This window comes from Solanum lycopersicum, chromosome 4, assembly GCF_036512215.1.
Source record: "Solanum lycopersicum chromosome 4, SLM_r2.1".
Lineage (NCBI taxonomy): Eukaryota > Viridiplantae > Streptophyta > Magnoliopsida > Solanales > Solanaceae > Solanum > Solanum lycopersicum.
In genome coordinates, this window is record NC_090803.1 from 52,141,055 (window position 1) to 52,164,067 (window position 23,013).

General features: G+C 32.6%; 2 protein-coding genes across 2 annotated transcripts; one reads left to right on the forward strand and one right to left on the reverse strand.

Annotated features, from left to right (window-relative positions):
* The first annotated feature begins 1,756 nt into the window (after positions 1–1,756).
* Positions 1,757–5,330, forward strand: LOC101256083 (uncharacterized). The gene is made up of 3 exons (XM_004237413.5): positions 1,757–2,082; positions 3,421–3,651; positions 5,170–5,330. The coding sequence occupies exons 1-3, from the start codon at positions 2,065–2,067 to the stop codon at positions 5,215–5,217; spliced, it is 297 nt and encodes a 98-aa protein (XP_004237461.1). The 5' UTR covers positions 1,757–2,064; the 3' UTR covers positions 5,218–5,330.
* Positions 5,331–8,734: 3,404 nt separating this feature from the next.
* LOC101255787 (developmentally-regulated G-protein 3) lies at positions 8,735–20,880 on the reverse strand. Its single transcript, XM_004237412.4, has 10 exons — positions 20,670–20,880; positions 19,233–19,286; positions 17,234–17,407; positions 15,101–15,172; positions 13,278–13,337; positions 12,198–12,307; positions 11,800–12,099; positions 10,389–10,580; positions 9,181–9,232; positions 8,735–9,088 (listed from the first exon to the last, which is right to left on the reverse strand). The coding sequence occupies exons 1-10, from the start codon at positions 20,709–20,711 to the stop codon at positions 9,038–9,040; spliced, it is 1,107 nt and encodes a 368-aa protein (XP_004237460.1). The 5' UTR covers positions 20,712–20,880; the 3' UTR covers positions 8,735–9,037.
* Positions 20,881–23,013: the final 2,133 nt, after the last annotated feature.

Sequence of the window (23,013 nt, forward strand, 5' to 3'; positions counted from 1 at the left end):
TTAAAAAATAAAAAGGCAATCAAAAGCAATGGATGTAAGAGAAGTGTTGTTAGATCCAAAAAATTATGCCTTTTTTTTTAATTGTAAAGAACTTGTAGAGTACCATGTAACTTTGGGATTAACTAAAATCTATAATTAGTGATGAATATTGGCAAATTCTTAGTTTAATATTTTTGGGGAATGTTCATTCTAACAATAATTCATTAATTAATTGCAACAGTCGAAATCAATAATTTGCCTGTTTTATTAAGTTACAACGTTTTGGTGGTCCAAAGATTATTATTCTCCTAAGTAGTAAAATTAAAATATTGCTGACATGTAACTAAGTTATGTTTAGGTTTGTTTATTCTCCTTAAACATTCTCTATCATAATAAACAAAAACATTCTATTGACAACCCCTCTTTAATTATTACAAATCGTGGTAAGATGATTAAAATTCCTTCATTTTTAAGTATAAATTTTGAATCGAGGCTCTGAAAATGAAAAAATCATATTGAGAGTGTTGCTTCTAGAAATAGATTCTACAATGCAATCTCAATTTATTCAAATCCCAATATAAAATATCTGAAGAAAAAAAAAACAGAATATATCTCATCTTGTCTCTGTTCACATATTATATTAGACTAAGAAGAAGAATTGAGTTAACATTTATTCTAATTTTGACGAATATAATAACCTGATAGATATTATTAATAAAAGTTTTTATATATTGTGTAAATTTATTTGAAATGCAAAATAACTATAAAAATGATAAATTAATGGAATATCAATCATAATTAGCTTCCTCTTAATTTGATTCTTTTAATCATTATCTTTATGTTATATTTAATCACGACAAACCTCTTTTTCCATTTATGACAATTTCTCTTTAACGTCCTTTTTCTTTTGCCACCCTCTATATCAAGTATTTGTAGGATATTTTTCAACCACATATTTGATTCTTTGCTTCTGAAGGTTATTTGTATATTATAACAATTATATATTTGATATAATTACAAATAAAATTAAAAAAAAAGGTGATATGAATATGTAAATTATAGATAATGCCTTCATTTTTATGGCAAAACATCACAAACCCATGTGCATGTGATTTGATAACATGATTAATTGATATTTTAACTAAAAATTCTTTTTGAAGAGAATATTTCTAACATATACTCGATTCAAGTAAAATATTTATTTATTTATTTAAAAAAAGTATAACAACAAAGAAATTATATAGAAACTAATGAGAAAAAAAACACAATGGCAACATAGACAATTTTTCATCTAAATAATATAAGATATGATAATTTGTTGAATGGAATTACGATGTACATTGTATGGTGTAAAATTTCATCGAGAAAAACACACACACATATATGTGTTTATATATCAAACGTTATATAATTTAAACAAAAATTAATATATGAATAAATTATATCTTAACTAGCTATCAAACGATCCTTGTAATTATATCAATAAAAAAAGTACTCAATTCGTTCCAAAGTATCACCTTAGAAATGTAAAATATGTTTTTTCAATTATACCCTTATATTCCATCATTCTAATGCATGTATACACTTATTCCAAAATACCTTTATACTGTATTTTTTTTACCCTTAATAAACATGTTTTTTGAACTCTTATTTTGATATTTGAAGTAATAATGAAGAATCTAATATAAATACGATAATAATTTTTGAAAAGTCCGAGTGCTAATAAAATTACGAAAGTGAAGGGCTTAAGAAAACGTGTCAAAGTATTCACAGCTAGGATTGAGCTTTTGCATACACAGTATGCAAAGTTTCTTTTTAAAAAGGAGTAAAAACCGTGTGAAAGTTCAATGGCAATTCCGTAGTTAAATACAACTACAGACCCTATTTATTTCCTAAAATCTCTTTATATACTGTACTAATATATTTTTTTTCGATTACGATAAACGATACAATACACATATAAGCCCCTCAATTCTTACAAAATTTCTCAATTCACCCACAAACTCTCTCCTACCCAGTATATTTTGCTTTTTCTTATCTCCAAAAATCCAATTTTTTTTTTTGTTTTTCTTCATTTTCTGTATAATGGATGATCGCAAGGAGGTAAGAAAACCAAAAAAAGTTTAAATCTTTACTCACTTTTCTTGTTTTTGTTTTTTGTTTGTTTGCTGATTTTACTTTCTTGATTTTGTTGAGAATTCAAAGTTGGGAAACAGTTTCTTCTAAGTTCAAAATGTGATCTTTGTTTCCATATGTTGGATTTTACATGAAATAAGGCTACCCCTTTTGCAAAGTTCAAGTTTTTACATTTTTTTGGGGTGGTGGTGGTCTGAACTGTCTTGTTTTCATTTTTTTGATACCCTTTTGGGAGTATTAAATATATGAATCTGTGGATTTGAGCTTCTTTTGCTTCTCTATTGAGTTATATAAATGCATGAATCTGTGGATTTGAGCTTCTTCTTTTGTTGTTGTTGTTGTCAAAGTGTTTGTCTTTTTGAATCTTAAATGTATTAGTCTGCTTTGAATATCTATCTCTTGGTGATTCAACTGTTGAATAGTTTACTGTTCTGGTCAAGAATTTATCATTTTGGTCAACTTTAATCATCTTAACTAAAATATAGTATAATTGGGTAAAGATGTTCAGAAATTAATCAAAATTCTCAATTATTCTTCTGTCATACTATTCTTTGGCTGGTATGATTGGTGGAATTATTTTTTGAACTTTAAGATTAGTTCATCTTTATGAAATTTCAGCTGTCACTGTTGAACACTAGTTGTTTGAAAATGTTAGGTCAGTAGAAGACAAAATAATTGTGTACCTAGCAGTTGATATCTTCCAGTTTGGTCCAGTATATGGATTTTTATTTGTGTAAAGTCTTTATTTCTAAGTAAGGTAGTCTATTTTGTGGATCTATAAGTGTGTACCTGGTTGAAGGAATGTGAGTGACTTATTCAAAGTTCTGTTGTCACTTTTTTTGGAAATAAATTGGAATTACTTTTAGTTGAATATGAAGTTACTTGCTCTTAAATAAGCAAAATAGTATATGGAAGATATCAGTGAACACTCAAGATTGTGTTAAAGTTAGTACTTGGTTGACGTTTGGACATGTGATATGAAATCAAATCAGTTTTGCAAAGAAAGACTCATGCTACTATTGTTAACTAATGGATCTTTATGAAATTATGTGTATTTGAAAGTTTGTAATTGCAAAGATTCAATTATAAAAGAAAGATGGAGATATGTACTTTGTCAATGCAGTGCCATAAGATTTCCCGATATCTTATTTTGAACTACCATGGTTTAATGATTTGGTAAGATTGTATTGTGTGTGGTTGCAAATAACTATATTTTTGAACTTATCAAGTAAAGAAAAAATTAGAGAATTTTTTATGCATATTGTTATAATTGAATTGACTGTGAATCTTGTTTTTCACTAACAGAAGACTGCACCATGGCTATCAGTGCCTCAATTTGGAGACTGGGATCAAAAGGGTGTGATGCCAGACTACTCTATGGATTTCTCAAAGATAAGAGAGAATAGGAAACAGAACAAATCAAGAGCCAGTCTTGGAAATGAGGAAGAACTTATTTCCACAGCTAATAGCAAGTCAAATACAGTTCACTCAGCCCGCAGTGATGATCTCCAATTCCATCAAACTCACCCATCAACAGTAAGTTCTTTTGGCGTATGTTGTTCGGACACTCTCCGATAATGTTGTCGCAGCCATGTCTCCTTCAAAAATGTACTGCTTTTGAAGGATCCGACATGCACCTGGCGACATTCTTGAAGAGTCATAGCAATATAGCTTTTGGCTTTTAAAATGCTAGTTTTCTTTATAATATTTGTACTTCCATATTTAAGTCTAAATGCTGATAGAGTAACAGGTAAGTGTCTGAAAATTTCTGGGAAAAATATAGTATTAAATACATGGATCAGACAAGTAGTTGGCAGTTATTAAATAAAGGGTGTGACAAATAATATTTAGTTGGATACATGTGGTGGGGTCATTATGTTGCTGATCAGTAGGTGGAATTATGGACAACCTTATATTCTCTTATTAACAAGTAATTTACTAAAATAATACCAGCTCATGTGTATCTTCAGACAAATGGAATGACAATTATTGTACTACCAAATATTAAATTGTAATTCTTATGGAACTATAATACAGGAATACAACAACATTTCTGGTGTCATCCCATAAGTGGGGTCTCGTGAGGGTAGAATGTACACAAACCTTGCCCTACCTTTATTGGGTAGAGAGGTGGTTTCTGATAGACTCTCGCTCAAAAGGACAAAAATGTTGCCTTTTTTCCTTTTGGCAAGGCCTGGTGTAAGAAAAGTTGAGGCTATATTCTCTTTAATATGGTGTATGCATTTTAGCCAATTTCCAATATGATTGTTGATGCATTAGAAGTTATGATCTTGCAAACTCGAAACCAGTTGAACCCTTAGTTGATGCAAAAAGCAAAAGGCTCATTTTGGAAAACAGCTTCTCTCCCCTGCAAAGGTTGAGGTACATCATACCCTTCCTAGACCCTAGTTGTGGGATTACACGTCAGTTGTTGTTACATATTGGGTACAAGTGCTGTTCCCATGTGGTGTTCCACTCATTAATGGGTGATGGAAAGTGGTCCTCCCAAAAGGGCCAAATCACATGAAAACTGTACGCAAGTTGCAAGAAAGTGATGTTTCCCTAATTGGGTAACCAATTTTCTTGTCCAGAAAAAAGCATTTGGCTGTTGCAAGTCTTCAATGCTGGTCTCGTGGTGGAAACACTCGGTTTATATTCTAATACCTCCTCTTCCGAACTTCCTTGTGGAATAAATTTGATCTTCAAAAACCAAACCTTTCCTTTTAGGGATCTTGATTTTGCACATCTTAGTAAATAGGCCTTTGATGTGGGTGGCAGAATGGCGTGTAGAGATCAAATACTACGAGCTCCCCGTCTCCTTCCTCCTCACTCAACCTGGGCCACCATGTGTGACCGAAAAAGAATAAGAAATTTTAAATGTGTTCTAGAAATCATGTTTGGTCACAAGTCGTCGTTACCAATCTCAAGTCTTGTTTGTCTGAATGCCTTGAAAAATCGTCATATTGTTGATATAATGTCGATTAGATGAAGTGAAGTTCTGTAATGATAATTTTTCTATGATATTCATTCGTTTTCTGGTTTCTTTTTTGACAGACGAGGAGAAGCATTTTCAGCTACTTCAATTGCTGTGTGAAAGCTTGAAGCTGATTGGGATTGATTTTTGTGTATTTTTCTAACTTTGCTGTAATGATAATGTTTCAAGGTGACTTTATGGTAACTCATCTAAGAAATAGCAACTTATTCTGGCTTGTGAAGATTGTGAATTCTTTTTATTACGACTCGATAATTTCGTTCTTAGTATGTTTAAAAGATGTTGCAGATTGTTACTTCATAGCTTTCTAAAATCAGCTTATAACATTTTTCAAAAGTGTTTTTTCAGAAAAGTTTCACTTTTTTTTACTTACTAAGCAAATAATGTTAAAAAAATGTTTTCAGATAGTTCAAAATCTGAATTTTTCCCTTGACTGCAAGTGCTCAAAGTAATCTCACACGAATAATTTTGCAAATTCTATATTTGTCTATTTTGTGTACGTATATCATTGCTATAAGACCAAAAACACTTTGTCGTGCAATGATAAAATTGTTTCATCCAGAGGATCGTGTTCATACTCCGATATAAGGAAAATTGCACCATTCCCAAATGGATCCTTCAGTTCACCATTCAAATTTCCTATGTAGGCAAAAAGAAAAAATCCATTCTCCTATAGAAACTCGCTTCTGATAATGTTTAAATTTAAATGTGTAGAGAACTCGACCCCAACTATACGTATCACTTCTTGAGTTCTACCCATCATGAACATTGATTCTTAAAAAAATAATGATTTGTTCATTTATTATTTGAAAGACATGAACATTTTCAACTATTTTCTTCATCACATTTTAACTTCTTTTTAGCCATTTCCACAATTATTACAATAGAGGAAATAGTGTTCAATGAAAAAAAAAAAGTGAGCTGACAATTCTAATTGGTGTTGTCGAATTTTTGGACTACAATGGTAGTGGATGTCAATATTTTGGATTTGCACCATGATAGTAATTGCTCCTTCTAGTTCCAGATATAAATATTGATCTTCTTCTTTTTTTGACAATAAAGTTTGATCCAAAATATCTGATGTTTAAGAGAAAAAAAAAGCAAGCAATATTTGTTATTTTTTTTTTACTCCAATCAATTTCTGTACAAATTAGTGAAATATAAAATAAGTAGAGATAAAGATAATTTAAATAAAATATTATTACTGATGTTAAAGACCATATACAAATCTAAATAAAATGAGAAATTATATTCTGAGTCTCTCTTTCCTTTTCATTACAAGGACAGTTCCCATTAGATTAGTATCCCAAATAGTAGAAGTAAATGGTTTTTTAAAAAAAATTAATCACAAGGACAATTCCCACTAGATTAGTTTCCCAAATATTAGAAGTAAATAGTTTTTAAACAGATTAATTTGTCGCACCTAGATGTGGTCTAGCGTTCAATAAAGTAGTTGAAATTTTAAAGTTTTAGGTTCAAAACTTAACAAAGACAAAAAACAAACACCTGGGGATCATTTGATAGAGTGTATAGAAATAATGTGTATTAATAATGCTTGTATTAATTATGTATATATTATTTCTTATGCATTATTTGATTGGTATATTAAAATAGCATGCATCGTACACAAATATTTATTTTCAAAAATATCCTCCATAATTATGGTGAAAAAAAATTAAAAAGTACTTCTAAGGGATAATTGTGTCTTTAATCATACTAATGCATGTATTAAGTCTCTATGCATTACTAATCCCTAAAAATTCATGTAATTAATAATACACTCCTCAATACACAATAGAGTGTACAACTATACGTAACATTAGGGGATCATTTTATTACTGGTTAAAGTTATGCAGGTATTAGCTAAATAAAGTTTATTTATACAACGTTTAGTTGTGCATGGTTTAGTCATGTTGAATTTAATTATGTGAGTATTAACTATGTGGATATTAGTTATGTATGTGTTATTTAGTTATGTAGAGATTACAATACATGAATTATTAACTATTGAATATTAAACTTATTGTAAATTATTAATATATATTATTTATAAAATAATAATACATGCTAATAAAACGTGGAATATATTGAATAATATATAATGCTAATATTTGATTAGCATATGTACCATTAAAAATATACAATCAATTTTTAATATTAAAAAATTATTTATATTTGCATAAATTAATGAAAACTGCAAGTATATAAAAAATGAAAATAATCTATATAATAAGAAATAAAAACAACACATGTAGATAGGAAACAATAAAATTTCCAATTAAAAATAAAAGAAATTAAAAAAAATAAAAATGACCTATATATATATATATATATAAACGTAAATATAGGAAAACATTAAAGTTTCCAATTAAACAAAAAAATAAATAAATAGGATAAATATGTAATTTATCATATAATACATGTATAACTATTACCCACATAACTTATTCTACATTCTACCCTGCATAACTTTACACATAGATTCCCTCATAAGTTATATTGGTATAAATTATGTAGGACTATAAAAAATGCAACCAAACATGATATAAGTTATGTTGACTTATATACCTAATACATAGGCGTTTGCAAAAATCAAACCGAAAAAATATTATTGCGTTATTGGATTTTTAATGGATTTATAAAAAAATTATTGAGTTATTTCTTCGGTATCGATTTTTACTACTGGATTATTAAATAAACTGATAACCCAATAAAACGATAATAATTTACTATTTTACTTTACCTAATTATTAAATATTAATAGTTTAATATATAACTAGACACTATAACTATATCAAATTATTACTCTATCCACTTCACGCTTGGCCATTTTACTAGTTTTTATTGTTTACTAAAAATCTAAAGAATAAAGTAAGGATTCGCTATTGTAGCTATTTGATTTTAATTTTAGTATAGTTGGACTATTTGATATTAGTTTAGTTTGTAATTGTAGGTTGTAGCATTTGCAAATTTTTAACGATCCGTAATTTGATTAACATCAAAAAATCCCATACTATGTTTTGACGATGACATTTAATTATAGCCTTTGTACTATATTTAAAGAAGTGAGAAGTCATATAATATCTTACGGACATTTTCTTATTGAATAAACCGAAAACCGATAAACATTGGTTCATTATCGGGTAGCATATTTAAAAACCGAAAACCAAACCAAATAATACATAAAACTGAACCGACCACTGCACACCCCTGCTAATACAAAACTCTACCAAACATACTAAAGCTAAAACAACTTTTTATACATGAATAAGATGTCTCTTTTTTGGAGTAACCAAACGACCCCTATAGTGTACCACCGTAAAGTGTACCAAATAAGGGACTAATAATACAAGAGTTAATGCATGCATTCCTAATAAACTACTTTACTAAACAACACCTTGTTAGACAAGGTTACCTAGGGCAGATATCTCGTGGAATTAGTCAAGGTACACAAAAATTGACCCGTCATATGTACTGGGCAAGTTTGATAGTCAGGAGTTGATGCATTTCAATCTTGTACTTATTTACTTACCAGCATATTTTGAAATTTGAAGAAAAACTAATCCAAATTGCACCATGTAAAAAAACCAAGTTGCACCATGTAAAAAAACGCATGGGAAGTCCTCATTTACGTAATGCAGATTTTGAAGAAAGATTCAACTCAAAATTTTCAAAAAACACTAGTAGTTGTCATGGAATTTTTTTAGATGATACATAAGATGATTTAGCCAGCATGCGTGCAGATACTCGATATAGCTTGACAGTGACAACGTACACATCAAGCTGTACTTTGTTCAAACTAGATCTACGTACCGGAAAAAGAACAACAAAACCAAGCTTTGCAAGCTAGGACAAACCTCAACATGTGATGGAAAGCTTTAGTGTTATAGATATGCATCAACTTCAGCAATCAAGATACAATTTCTGCAATTACACTTTCTTGATGATTTGGACGACGTCTTCATCTTCTAGTTCATGTTCCTGGTACAGAGAAGGAGTAAAGATCGGCATCATAATTGCAGAAAACAAAGAAACCATTGGATAAAATGTACAAGCAGTTCAGAAGAATTTACCTTGCCCACCCTCTGAGGCTTGTGTTTTGCACTTGAACCCCAAACCAGGGCACTGCAGCAACCAAGGCAAATGTTTGTTAAAGGAGGCAGATAATAGCAACCAAACAATATCAAACCTAAAAGCTCACAATTCTATGACACTTTACTAAATCAATGATGTGAAGCCAATGGAAAAAAATCCTCAAAGAGAAAGCACATTAAGCATGTGAGTTAGTATAACACTAAAGCTCAAATGCTGATTCCCAGCTCCCAGGTGCAGGTACTGATGATAAAAGAAGCTTCAACCAAATGGATCAGGAGAGCGCACAGAACTATGTTAGAACTCATGATTGTAAATCTCTCTGATTTATAAATCCGTTTTGGATTGGCTTTTGATTTTTGACTTGTAAGCCAAAAGCCACAAGTTAGAAATCATAACTTACGTCTTTTGACTTATTTTTATTATTTTAGCTTAAAACTAAGTGCTTATAAGCACTTTTTTTAATTACCCAAACACTCCAAAAGTGCTTAAAAGCTATTTTAGCTTAAGAGCACTTAAAATTAGTCAATCCAAACAGTCTCTTAACCTTCATCCAATTATTGCTATAAATGAAATTGCTTCATTTTTATATTAATTATGCTTCACTAATGTTTCACCAGATGTAGTCCTGTTTCTCATCATTAAAGAAAACAAAAAAAAAGAAGGGGAATGGAAATGAGATTAAGCATCTATCTGGCTAGCAATACCTGGTTCCTAGCTCAAGAAGCATTTTAGCAGTTCCTTCTATTTTTTAGAAAAAGAATGGTAACAATACATCTTAGCAGTAAATCAAGTTCAATTTTTTAAGGAAGGTTAGCCAAGGTGTCAAGAGTTTGCAATATCCTGTTCCTTTGGAGTTTCAGTAACTATATGAAATTCCGAGCACCCATCTCCATCTCCCATCACAATCCGTTCTCCATTTCGTTGCCATTTTTGGGCCATGGGAGAGAAGGTCCTTACCGTTCAAGGTGGAGGTTCACAAACGAAAGATCACACTTTTCCCCCAAATTTATGCAGAATTGTCCCTTGACAATTACAAGACCCTCGTCATGTCTCGCTTTAGGGTCTCTTTCCCTTTCTTTCTAAAGAAAGATGCCATACTTAAGCCCATCCTCTTGACAACACATATAAAAGGTACTTTTATTCCATTATGTAAAATGTAGGGAAGTTTTGTGAGGAAAAAACGTACTATTTGAATTGTTTAACCATATCCTTGTGGATTCTGTCACAGAAGTCCTCCACTGTCCTCCTCTTTGATGATAGAATAACTGGATCCTCATAGTCTGGATTCATTCCCTTCGGCTTTGTGTATATGCGGGTTAGACTAAGATATTCCCAAATCTTCTCCAGCAGGCCATCAAGATTCCATTCCAAATGAGCACTGGAAATCATACAAAAAGTATTTTACAATAATATTGGTATATTCTTAAGGGAAACGAGAAAACATGAAATAAAAATGATTCCAGCAGGTACCACATTCTAAACATAGCAATTTGAGCAGAATCATAAATTTCCGTGAAGAAGTAATGTTGGTGGAACAGTCATGGTTAGAAAAGCAGAGCATTATGTCACTTTACAGTAAGTGAAGCAGATTAGATCTCTACTAAGGCCGTAGAAGCTTCAAGTTTGGATACCATGTAAAAAGTCCGAGAACTTATTCTGAATTGAGTGTAACTTGTAACAATATATAATAACAGCTTCATATATGAGTGTCTTGGTTATATATGCAATGTGGTAAGTAGTTGTTCTTTACTACCAAAGTAATCTTCTACTACAACAACAACATACCCAATGTAATCAAGTAACTTCTACTAGAAAAATACAAAATAGAATCATCTATTACTCTTACTAACGTTCAAAGAATCTCGATATGTTGTAAATCTAGAAATATAACGAAATTAATTCTTCTGAATCACAACACATGCAATGAGAAAAAGTCAAGAGCAACCTCACAGAAATGTAAATAAAAAAGAGTCGTGAAACACAGACAGAAAATGTATAGAGCACTCGTATCAATTTATAACTTTTTTAAGCAATCCTTAACCCTGAATTCATGAGGTTCAATGGCCAAGCCTATTTCGTGTGGATGGTACCAATCCAATCTCCTGAAAAGATCTAGCAGTTAAATACCTAGCCTCTTTACAGTATGGTGCAGTTGAAGTGATGTTTAGTAGAACTGGTTCAACTACACACATTAATATGTTCTCTTATTGGATACTTGTAATTGCAACATGATGTTTGCCAGCCAAATGAAATCCGAGTCTGACCATACTGGAAATTGAGAAGAAAAAAATTGACTAGAAGTAGGGTCAACTAAAATGGGAAAAACTATGTGCAGCTCAAATGCTAATGGAGGGAATAAAGTGGCATACGCAGCACTAATCAGGATTTTACCAATATAACGGAGTCTGATCACTGATGTATGTTCATCTTCAAGAAACTCTAAGTTTTATTAAAGAAGTGCATATTTCTGATAGAATTCATCGAAAAATATTAAAGAAGTTTACATTTCTATTAGGCAGTAATGAATTTCATTCAACTTTATCGTAGGTCTTCTTATGTTGTTACCCATGAAACTTCTGTAAAACATGGATGCCTACCTGATTGGACAATAGTGCGGAAGTTTATCCAGAATCTCCAGCTCTTCCATTGTGATTTGATCAATTTTGTTCACAACATAGATGCAAGGTGTGTATACTCTACTGCCTTCAATGACATCAATCAGGTCATCAGCAGTTGCATCATACCTAAGATGAACATCAGCATTATGTATTCTGTATTCGCTGCATATGGCCTTCACAGTGTCGAGGTCCAAATGGGTATTGGTAACCGTTGACGTCAAATTAATACCACCCTTCTCCTTCTTCCTGAATGTCATATTAGGTGGTTCCTTGTTCAACCTGGGGAAAAGCACCAAGAATTGTGAATCGATTGGGGTGGGGGGGGGGGGGGGGGAAGCGAACTACACAAGGCAAACACATACATAACAGCCTATTACCTAATGCCAAATCCCTCGAGCTCTTTCTCTATGAGACGTTTGTGAGTGATTGGCTTTATTGCATCGAGGACAATAAGTATACAATTGCATGTCCTGGCAGTACTGATAACCTGCATTTGTCATCAATCACAAGGTAAACCATATTAAGCTCACCAACTAGTTCTTAATAAGAACTTGAGATGAAGGTGAAGACTCGAGGTTCTATGTCATACAACAATAGTCACGATCTCTCACCATTTCATTAGACCTACTTACAAGAGTAAAGAGGAACAGAGGGATTTGAGGGAATGGGACTTTGTCGGCCAAGATATGGTGTATCTAGTTAGTATGTAATATCAAAACCTTCTCCTTTCTTTCTGTAATTTTACAGTAGTTTTCACATCTTCAATATAGCTGAATTGTTCGGGTCCTTTTTTACCCTAATATACCCTTGACTGATCTGTAGCATATATCATATCTATTCATTATAAGTAGAGTAAGAAAAGGAAAATAACAAATGTAAAGCTGGATGTGACTCTGGCTGTATCATCAGTGTGGTGTATTTGCTTTAAGAGATGACCTTTAGTGGTTTCATATACTCCATTCCAATTTTTTTATCAGTGCATCCTCTCTACTCCAAATTATTTGGAACTCTCTGATAGGACAAGAATTTTAAGAAAGACGGACTCTTGAGAAATAAGTTTATAATGCATTAGTTACCAAATTACTCTTTGATGTTTGTTTTTGTAATTTATATTCAATTGGGTGTATAACAACTCATTTTAATGGAAACTTAGGCTTGTACAGTTTAAATAGTTTCTAAATAAGTAAAAAATAAAATTTTATACTCATTTTGGGACAACAAATAAGAAGCGAAAGCAGAGGGCATACTCAATGTGGAATATCTTTGTATCTTCTCGACTGACGCTCATCATGACTGGTGAGCAATCCATTTTAGGCATCATTGTCTTAGGTTTCAAATGTATCTACTCATAGTCTTGGATACAGATTCCTTATGAATTAAATCTACCTTTTCTTATGATAAAATATGTGGTACTAAAGAAATCACGAGATAGCGAAGTTGCAAACGCAATACTTTACCTGCCTTCCTCTACCTTTTCCATCCTTGGCACCCTCAATAATTCCTGGGAGGTCCAACAACTGCCAAGCATATTGGCAAAAGGGATAAGCAAGAGAGTTTTATATTAAACAAAACTCAAGAATTAACAATATTTTGATGCTTGTGAGATGGATAATCTGTTAGGATGTCAATAAACACAAATCAAAGGAAAACAGAATAAACAAAGATACCAAGTGTAAAAGCTAATTAGTCTTCCCTACTGTTCATCATGTATCCTACTTATTTACAATAATAAGAAGTGGGTTAATGAGTTCTATGAATTAGGAAAACTTAGTACTACTTCACCACCTGGCATCTGCAACTTGAGTTATTTACATCCTCTTAATCACTGATATCTTGTTTGAGGATTAGTGCTTTTTTTTACTGCCTGTATTTGCCACCAGGCAGGGAGATCTCTCTTATAAATTTTAAAGAAAGGCCAAGGGGAAAAATGAAAAATGGATTAATGCTGGGTTAATTTTAGGGAAATGGACCGGTTTGGCTTGAGAAGCCCAATGTTATGAATACGTACATTTATGCCCGACATTTTAAACAGAGAGCAAATTTTTAGAAGATGATGGTATAATACATAACACATCACAACTTATTAATCCCTTGATGGCCAAAACCCAAAATTTTCCATATACATTGGTCTTTTGCACTGAAAAGCATTTAATGTAATTCATTCCACGTCGACTTGTCTTTGACCATTTTCCTTCTCGAGGCAAGACCTTCAAAATCCAGGCCAGCTTAGCGCACTTGGCTCCAATAATGCTTTAACTTAGGGCTCATTTAGTTTACTTCACTAATAAGAAAATCTCAACATAATATTATGTTTAAGTTATATCTTGGTTGTACAAGAACAAAATAAATGTCATACAACTCAATACAGCATTAGGTTGGTGTCAACACATGCATAAGTTATGCAAGAACCTATCTATTCTTTTATGCAAGATAAATGTTGAATAAAAAAGGTACATGGACATGAATTAATCAAAACAAGAAATCCCTACAAGTAATCAATCCCTACATTATTATCACCAAAAGAAATACTTGCATCATAATCTCTGCAAAATAAGTCCATGAACGAAAGACCAATAAGAGAATATTAATGGGGAAAAGCTCTTGTAATATGTGATGCCACGAATAAAATTGCAAGAAGTGCAGGTTCTTCTAGACAAATTTATAATACTCACGCTAGCAGAGAATAGCACTAGTTTTTAGCTTATAAAAGGAAAGAGTCACATCATTACTGATATATAAGAAAAACAATTTACAGATGAAACCACAACATTTTTTATTAGTGAAGCCACGTCTTACATATAGTGTGATATCAACATAAACATTATTCAACATACTTCCCATTGGAACTGAGAAAAAGTACACTTCAAGGGACCGACAAGTTAGGTGACTGCCTTTCAGAGTTCACTTTCCTCTGATTATCTGGATTATACAGTTGAAGCTAAGAGATGAGGAGTGGCTAATTGATCTACTACCGCATTTCAAGGAAGAAAATCTAATTGCAGAGTAAGTAGTTTAAACTGTTTTCAAATTTTCTTTTACTTATTACAAGAATCTGTTTTCAAATTTTCTTTTACTTATTACAAGAATCTGTTTTCAAATATTTCTGGAAACAAGTGTATGAAATTAGTATTTATATTTAAAGAAATCAATTCTTATACTCCTCGAAAGAGCAGCACTTTTTCAAGTTGACAGTTTTATTTGCACAGGTAGCAAACTTTATCTGAACTGCGAAGAGTCCTCAAGTGCCAGGCATTAAAAAAATCATAAAGGTGTCAGGTACCTGAATTTTAGCTCCCCGATACATGATGACACCAGGAATGCAAGTTAAGGTGGTAAATTCGTATGAAGCAACCTGTCAACCACAGAAAAGGCTGTTAGGGGAAAAACATATGGAAAACTGACTGCAGTGTGAAGTTTCATCATATTGTTCCTAGAAGTGTCAAGCAAAACCTAACAAATTAGATTATATTTTCTTGGAGAACAGATTGAAGTAGCACGCACGACAAATGATCATAGGTCATTCTTACTTAGAAAAGAGTTTCTTTCGGTTTTAAAATACGGACCAGATTCAGGATTAATAACTACCCACACCTTTTCTTGCCACTACTTCAAAGTTCTTTTGGTGGTCCCCAAAAGTTACAGTAGAAAATTGTGTGTTTTTTGACTGACAAGAATCAAAATGAAGTGAATATGTTCTGATTGGCAGCTCACCAGGTGAAAAGAAATTAGATCTAACTTCCAAATTAGAAAGTATAGTGAAAAGTAAAACTCTTGTCCACTCCCATCCATAAAAGAGGAAAAAAGAAATAAAAGTAGAAAACAGTAGACAAGGAAAAACATTATATAAGAACAAAGTTAAGTTTCCAGAAATACAAACTTGAGCAACTTGTTCTACTATACTTCAAGTAAATTTATAGCTAATCATACATGCATTCAAATTGATCAAGTTAGGGACCCCGATTAGGAGTTTGTTCCATAACTAACACTGTCACTTCAATTTCCCTGTTCTCTGATCATTATCTTAAGAAGTTCAAAACGAATAAACTAATTAGCTACCAAAAGTCAGTAAACAACTATAGAAACAGAATTTGACATTAAATGTAACTTCCATGTGTAGACTCGTCCAACATTATATTCAAATAAAATTCTATGTTTCCAGTGCATATCCATCTCTATTCAGACTCTAGTCATGGCAATCCTACTGCAGTGAACTGTAAAGAAGATCCAGATCAGGCGATTATCTTTTTGCTGGTAGGAAATTCATCCATCGTCCATAACAGCTTAACCTACTAAGCAATTCTTTTCTGTTGAATGTTATCACCTGCAAACGCTAAAAAGAAAGAAGAATGCAAGAAAGCATCTTCGTACATCTGTCGAGCTAAAGTGTTAATTTGTTTCCCTCATGCTTCTTCTATTCTAGATGATATTTCATTCTCCCTAATACATTCATCATTAAATTTTTCAGTTAATGTCACAGACTAAATTTCATGTACATTAAAAAACTGCATTTCCTAGAAGAATTATATATTTTCTCCTCTCTTTTTTTTTTTTTGCTTTTACTTTCATTCTGCAATCAGGTTAACCATTTGTGAAGAGTACAACTCCTCATCTGAAAGACAACATCATTTTGCATTTTTGTACTGCTTTCTGATCAATGTAAAGTTCATTACTCATAGACCTTAGAAAATCTGTCTTCTTTCCAAAAGCATATGAACTTCCAATCCACAAGCATTTGAAATTGTATCTGGCAATACTTATCCTCTTACACAGCATAAGAGCCAGAGATCAAACTCATTCCCGTTAACACAATATAACTCTAAAAAGGGCACATTCAACAGATCTACAGGGTTCATAAAACCAAAGCATATTTTAATATGGTAACACCCACTGACTACCACCATACCCAAACAAGGGTCCGGGGCCAACAGTGGCTTTGTCCAGCTTTTCCCCTTGGTAAGTTGGATATCCAGCCTCTGGTTCAAGGTGGAGGTCTCTTTCACTTGAACAACCCTATCTCGACTAAATCCAGCCAATTTTAATTAGAATATCATCTAAATATACTTACACATGCTTCTCATAAAAACTGCATCTGGTGCATTATGCCTCTGAAGTATATATCCAGGGTGGGTTTTCCTTCATGGTAGTTGGTACTTCCTCTACTAAAAAAGGATTGTCATCATTTCCTTCAAATTATTCTTAAGAAAAGCTGACCTTCAGCTGAAAACTTTTCCATATGCTATTTGATACTAAAATTCAAACTTCTGAAAAGCTAATGCAAGACCCCTTTTTCATAGTTTTCACAAAAGTGATAAAACTTTACCTCTTATGGTACATCTGCACCAAGTCAAAATACAATACTAAGACAATCAAAGTACTAGATAACTAACATAAATATCACTGGATGGTTACAAACCTCAGAAAAAGTTCCTGTCAGTTTGTTCAAGAGAGTCGATTTTCCAACTGAAGGAAAACCTACTAAACCAACTCTTGCATCACCACTTTTTGTAACATCAAAACCTTCTCCAGCTCCACCACCACCTTTTGACGTAGGTGTAAGAAGTTCCCTTCGAAGTTTCGCCAGTTTTGCCTAACCATGAATTGCATCACAAGACGGTTAGTTTGTACTATGAAAAGTAACTGTACAATAAAATAACCATAGCAAGTGAAATCTCTTCAAATTGATTGTAGATTTACCTAGTTAATTTTATACATGTAAAGATTTCAGCAAAGAATGAGTGTGAAAAAATAGATACAAAACCAGAGATGAATGAGAGTGAGAAACTAGATATAGTTATCCCATGTTACTGCATCTATTAACAAAAAATAAATGCAGAAATTCTGATACTATACCAACTAGACTTCTGGAAAAGAATTAAAACATCGAGGTTTGGAGTTAGAAATGTGTTATACTGATATGAAACAACACCATGAGTTATACATAACAGAATTATCCTATGCTAAATTGAGACGCTATTACAGCTCCTTTCAAAGTTTTGCCAGCTTTGCCTAACCATGCATTGCATCACAAGACAAGTATTTTCTTTTTCTTTTTTTTTTGACAACCATACAAGACTATTACTTTGTAGTATGAAAAACTGATTGTGCAGTAAAATAACCATAGAAACAGAATTTACCTAGTTAGTTCTTACATGTTAAAAGTCTCGAGACCGTGACAAACAAAAAACTAAAAGCAAAAGTTCTGATATTATACAAAATGGAGTTCATAAAGAAAATCAAGTTTTGGAGTTCAAGAAGTGTTACAATGATGTCAAACTACAACATCAGTTATATCTAAGACTATTATTTTATGCTAATTCAAGTAGCTCTAAATGGAAAATGTCACAGCTTATGAAAATGAAATGAACTATTCAAGCAATAAGAGCAAAAAGACTAATGTATTAAAACATAATTCGATGAAAATAGTAAACGCGAAGTTTTCTAATAGATGGAAAAGAATAACAGAAGAGTTTCCGTTTTATGAAATAATGGTTATATTATTAATAATATCCAGAAGAAACAATTTACCAGAAGCATGGCTTCTATACAGAACTTAAGAAGCCAAGGAAATTCAAAAGAGATAAATATTATTTGCATTTCAGTTTTTACACCAAGGAAAAAGGTTTTCTAGCCTTCAAGATTAGGATAGCTTCGGAGGTCCCCCTAAAAGCATCTCGCATTGCATTAAATGACAGAGGTATAAAGTATGCAGAAAATAACTCAAGAATTTAAGATCCAAACTAGCATTAATCTTCACGTTTCCCCTAAATATCTCCTTAAATGTTTTAAAAAGTCAAAATCACTTTATAACAGAGAGTTCTTCTTTTTTCTGATAAGTATATAAAACAGATATTTCTCAGATTAACTAATATCTAAACTAGAGAAAACAACTCAAAGCATTGGCAGATTTCATAGGTCAAACATGGGGATTGTTTTTCTTCTTCTTCTTGTTTTTTTTTTTTTTTTGGGGGGGGGGGGGGGGGGGTTGCATTTTTGGGGACATTATATTTCAACTTGTCATTACATTTGGACAGCAGAAAGGCATTCACTAGCATCACTGTTATAGTATTGTACTAGAAAGCATGATAACAAAAGAATAAATTATAGTTTGGTCACAAAGGGTTTGCCAGTTGTTGGTTATGTCTTGTGTATAGTTAAGACTTAAGAGTCTTGATTATAAACCTGATTGTGAAAAAAAGTCAACTGTCAATGGCTATGATTCTTGATTATAAAGCAGACAGTGATTTTTTTTTTTAAAAAAAAGCAACCTCCAAAGTCCAAATATAAATTTAGAGTGAGACTGTCTACAATATACGACTGTAGAACATAAGCAACCCAATTGCATATCAATGACCTGGCAGAATAAATTGTGTGACCTCATAAATTAAGCAAGAAAATTCTTGTGAATGTGCTACCTTTAACAAACCGAGATGATGAGCAGTCGCTTTGTTCTTTTGGGTCTTAGCCATCTGCAATCAAAGAGAAAAATTTACATTTTCTAGTCAACAGTAATGCCTATTCAGTGCATGGAAATAAAGGGTGTCATACTACTAGAGGCATATTATTTTGTAGCCGTTAAATCCTGAAAGGCCACTGATGCAAGGTTCAGAACTTTGCAGATAACACCACCACCCCCTTTTACCCTTCTCGACAAATATACCAGACTTTATTCTGTGGTAGAGTTTATACTCGTGACATGTGCCTAACTCACGGATAATATGCTACACTCCTACCACTAGACACAAATCTCTGTGGACATTATAATTGAGTGAATACAAACTGAACAAAAAAGTTTAAAGAATAGGCTCCAATATACATTCAAATACAAAGATTCATAGAAGCAGAATTGAATTGAACTATTTATACGATTTTTTCTTCTTTGACTTTAGATACATTAACATTGAAACTATCAAGTCTACACATCATGTTCAAAGTTTTAAGTATTGATAATAATGAAAAAATAAGCAAAAGCTAATTCGGTCAAGAAACCCACTAACAACAGCTGAAATGGATTTAGAGCCAGAAGATATGTTAGGCTAGAGCCATCTACAGGTGGACATGCACGTCTCCAATCTATTTCTAAGGTTTCAAACTTATCGGATTTCACACATCTGAAACTTGATCATCTATCATTTGAAGTCATCCACTATGCTTTACGGCTTATGCAACATAATAAACTACCAACTTGAAAAATCATCTGAAAACTGGAATTGAATGAGACGCAAAAGTCACACTAAATTGTATCAGTTTAATCAAACCTTGCTATTAGTATTAATAATTATCAAATTAGGAAATCAAACTGAGATATTTCCCTGTCATTTTCCTTTATTTCTGAAATTCCATCACAGAAAAGTATACACCTGTTTCTCCTATGTGGTCTGCAGCTATTGCATAGGAGCAGGAGTTTTACCCGTGCACACCTAAAAATAGCGGCTGCGGGTTTTTCGAAAAAACCATACACCTGTTTCCCGTTCAATTTTCTCATTCTGCCCGTCCCACCTCTCAATTCAGAATAAGTAATAACGTTGGGACAATGTCATGTCAACGATTTAAGTTATTCAGACAGATACAACAAACCTAGACACACTACTTCGGAAAACTTCAACTAAGCACTCATTCTTCAGCAGAGTTTACATATAGAAGTATTCACAAAAAAATCATTTTTTAAAAGGTTAATTTTTTGAAGACTGAAATAAGTATCGGAAAGCATGAAACTACTATGGTGGTTGACAGAATTGATAAGATAATTTCATTCTAGACTAACATCCAAACATCTGAATAGGAATTTTTGCCCCTTTTTTTTTGGTATTTCGATGAAACAAAAAGTAATAAATCAAGTGTATTTTTGATACCTCATCTTCGATATCTTTGATTTTCTGCATGACGGTCGCCATTGTTGCTGATTTGAACGCCGGAGAGTTTCGCCGGAAGAGAAGGGCAAAAAGGGGTACTGTAAAGACAGCGCTGAGAATTAGGAGTTTTCTCCAATGTGTTTTTAAGGTTTTGCGACGCTGCTGCTTAATTTTTGGTTTCTTTTTTGAAAAAATTTATTATTTTGTTTATAATCTTGTTTATTTACTTTAATTCAGTTTATTGTTCAAAAACTCGTCTTATCTTGTGTTTTTTTAATACAAAAACATTTTCTATTTAGCAAAATAGCTTATCAATACATTTTTCCCCTTACAATTGCTCGAAAATTAGATCAGCAAATATAATTATTATTCATTATAGAGAAAAGACATAAAGACAGCATCGAAGTTGTGTCATATTTGCATAAAACACCTAAACTTTTAAAGTGTCCTATCACACCACTAAACAACTATATATCATTGTAAATTGGTCATTTTTACTCATTTCATCGTCTATGTAATGCGCGTGTTGCTCACTCTCTAGGTAACCCGACCCGACCCTTTTTTTTGAAGAAAATTCGTGAACTTCTTTTCATTTCATTTCTCAACTTTTCCCTAAAAAATCAAACGAAATACACAGTGTTCTTGTTGACGATAGTGTTGTTGTTGACAATCTCGTTGTTGATCATTATAGATCGTTGTTGATGTGTATTTGTGAAGATTCTTGGAGATTGAAGGTCTAACAGGTTAGGGTTCTAAAATCTGCACTTTTTTTCGATTATTCTGATTTTATGCATTATTATAGTGTAGAAGTGTTAGAATCGATCTCCTACAATTGCCATTGTTAGGATATTTTTGAGTATGTTGGGTAATCGACTTAGTTAGTGTAGGGTATTGTGTTATTGACTTAGTGCAACTGTTAGTGATTAGGGTTTTGTGATTGTGTTTTAGGTTAGGGCTAGATGTTATCCACTTAGTTCGAATCTTATTATTTGTCTCTTATACATTTGTAGACTTCAATTTGTACACTAACAACTGCTATTGTTAGTGTTTTTGTTCTGTTAGTACTGTTAAAGCTTAATGTTAGTGCTTTATTCTACTTTTGTTAGTTAGTGTTTCTGTTGTTGTTGTTTGTTAGTGATTATGTTTGTTGTGTACAACTTGTTAGAGTTAGTTATTGAAATGTGTGTTTGAATTGTGTTTGTTGTTGTTACATGATTTTTCAGGATGGCTTTTATTCTTATAACTTTAAGATGGTATCATGGGGGGGGGGGGGGAATAGAATTTGGTCCACCACCTAAATATATTGGGGGGCATGTGACAGAATTCCTAGATGTAGATGTTGATAGGATGTCTTATTTTGAGTTGAGGGACTACATAAAGGAACTAGGATATACAATAGATTGTGATTTTTTTTAATCAAGTGGGATGGGTTATTGGTCCTTGTTGATAATGATAAGGTTATATTTGACCTTTTCAATATGGTGAATGATGGGGATACAGTGGAGGTGTATGTTTTTCATGGGGTTAGTGAAGCTAATCAGGCCCCACTTGAATTGGAGTTTGTCCCCCATGTGACTGAAAGTGGGGTAGGTAAGGAATCTTTTAATGAGACTTCTAACCCTAATAATCAGCCTCCTACTTCTACTTTTCCTTCCATCCCTACAACTGGTCCTTCTGAAACTTCCAACACTCCATTTGAAGCTCAGTCTTCTACTGTGCCTCCACCATCTCCTTCTATTGTGCCTCCTCCTTCATCTGATTATCCTATAATAGATGATGATCCAACTGATGATGAAGTGGAAGATGAATCAGGATCTGAAGGGGATACTAGTGAAAATACTGAGGTTGACAGTGATGTTCATCAAGAGTATGTAGATATAAGGGCAACCAAGAGGCATTTCAAAAGATCACAAAGGAGAAGTAGGGGAACTACTTCAGATCAGATTAATGTTAATGAGAAAGGTCCAGATATAGGGTATGATGAGACAAATAATGGTATTAGGAAAAGCTTAGTTGGTAAGCTAGGAGGTGATGAACCTTATTATCTAAGTGATGAAGTTCCTAGCTTTGAAATAGATGGTGAAGAGGTTGATCAAGTAGTGCATAAACCTGTTAGGAGGAAGAAAACCCCAAATAGAGTTGTGTTTGATACAACTGCTGAAAAGATTGTTTGGGAATTAGGACTGGTTTTTGGAACTGTTGAAGAATTTAGAGTGGCAGTGACAAGATATGCAATCCAAGAACATATTCAAATTGAAAAATATGTAAATGAGCCTGGCAGAGTTAGAGTGAGATGTTGTAAAGAGAGTTGTCCTTGGTTGGTGTGTGCAAGTAAGGATAAAAC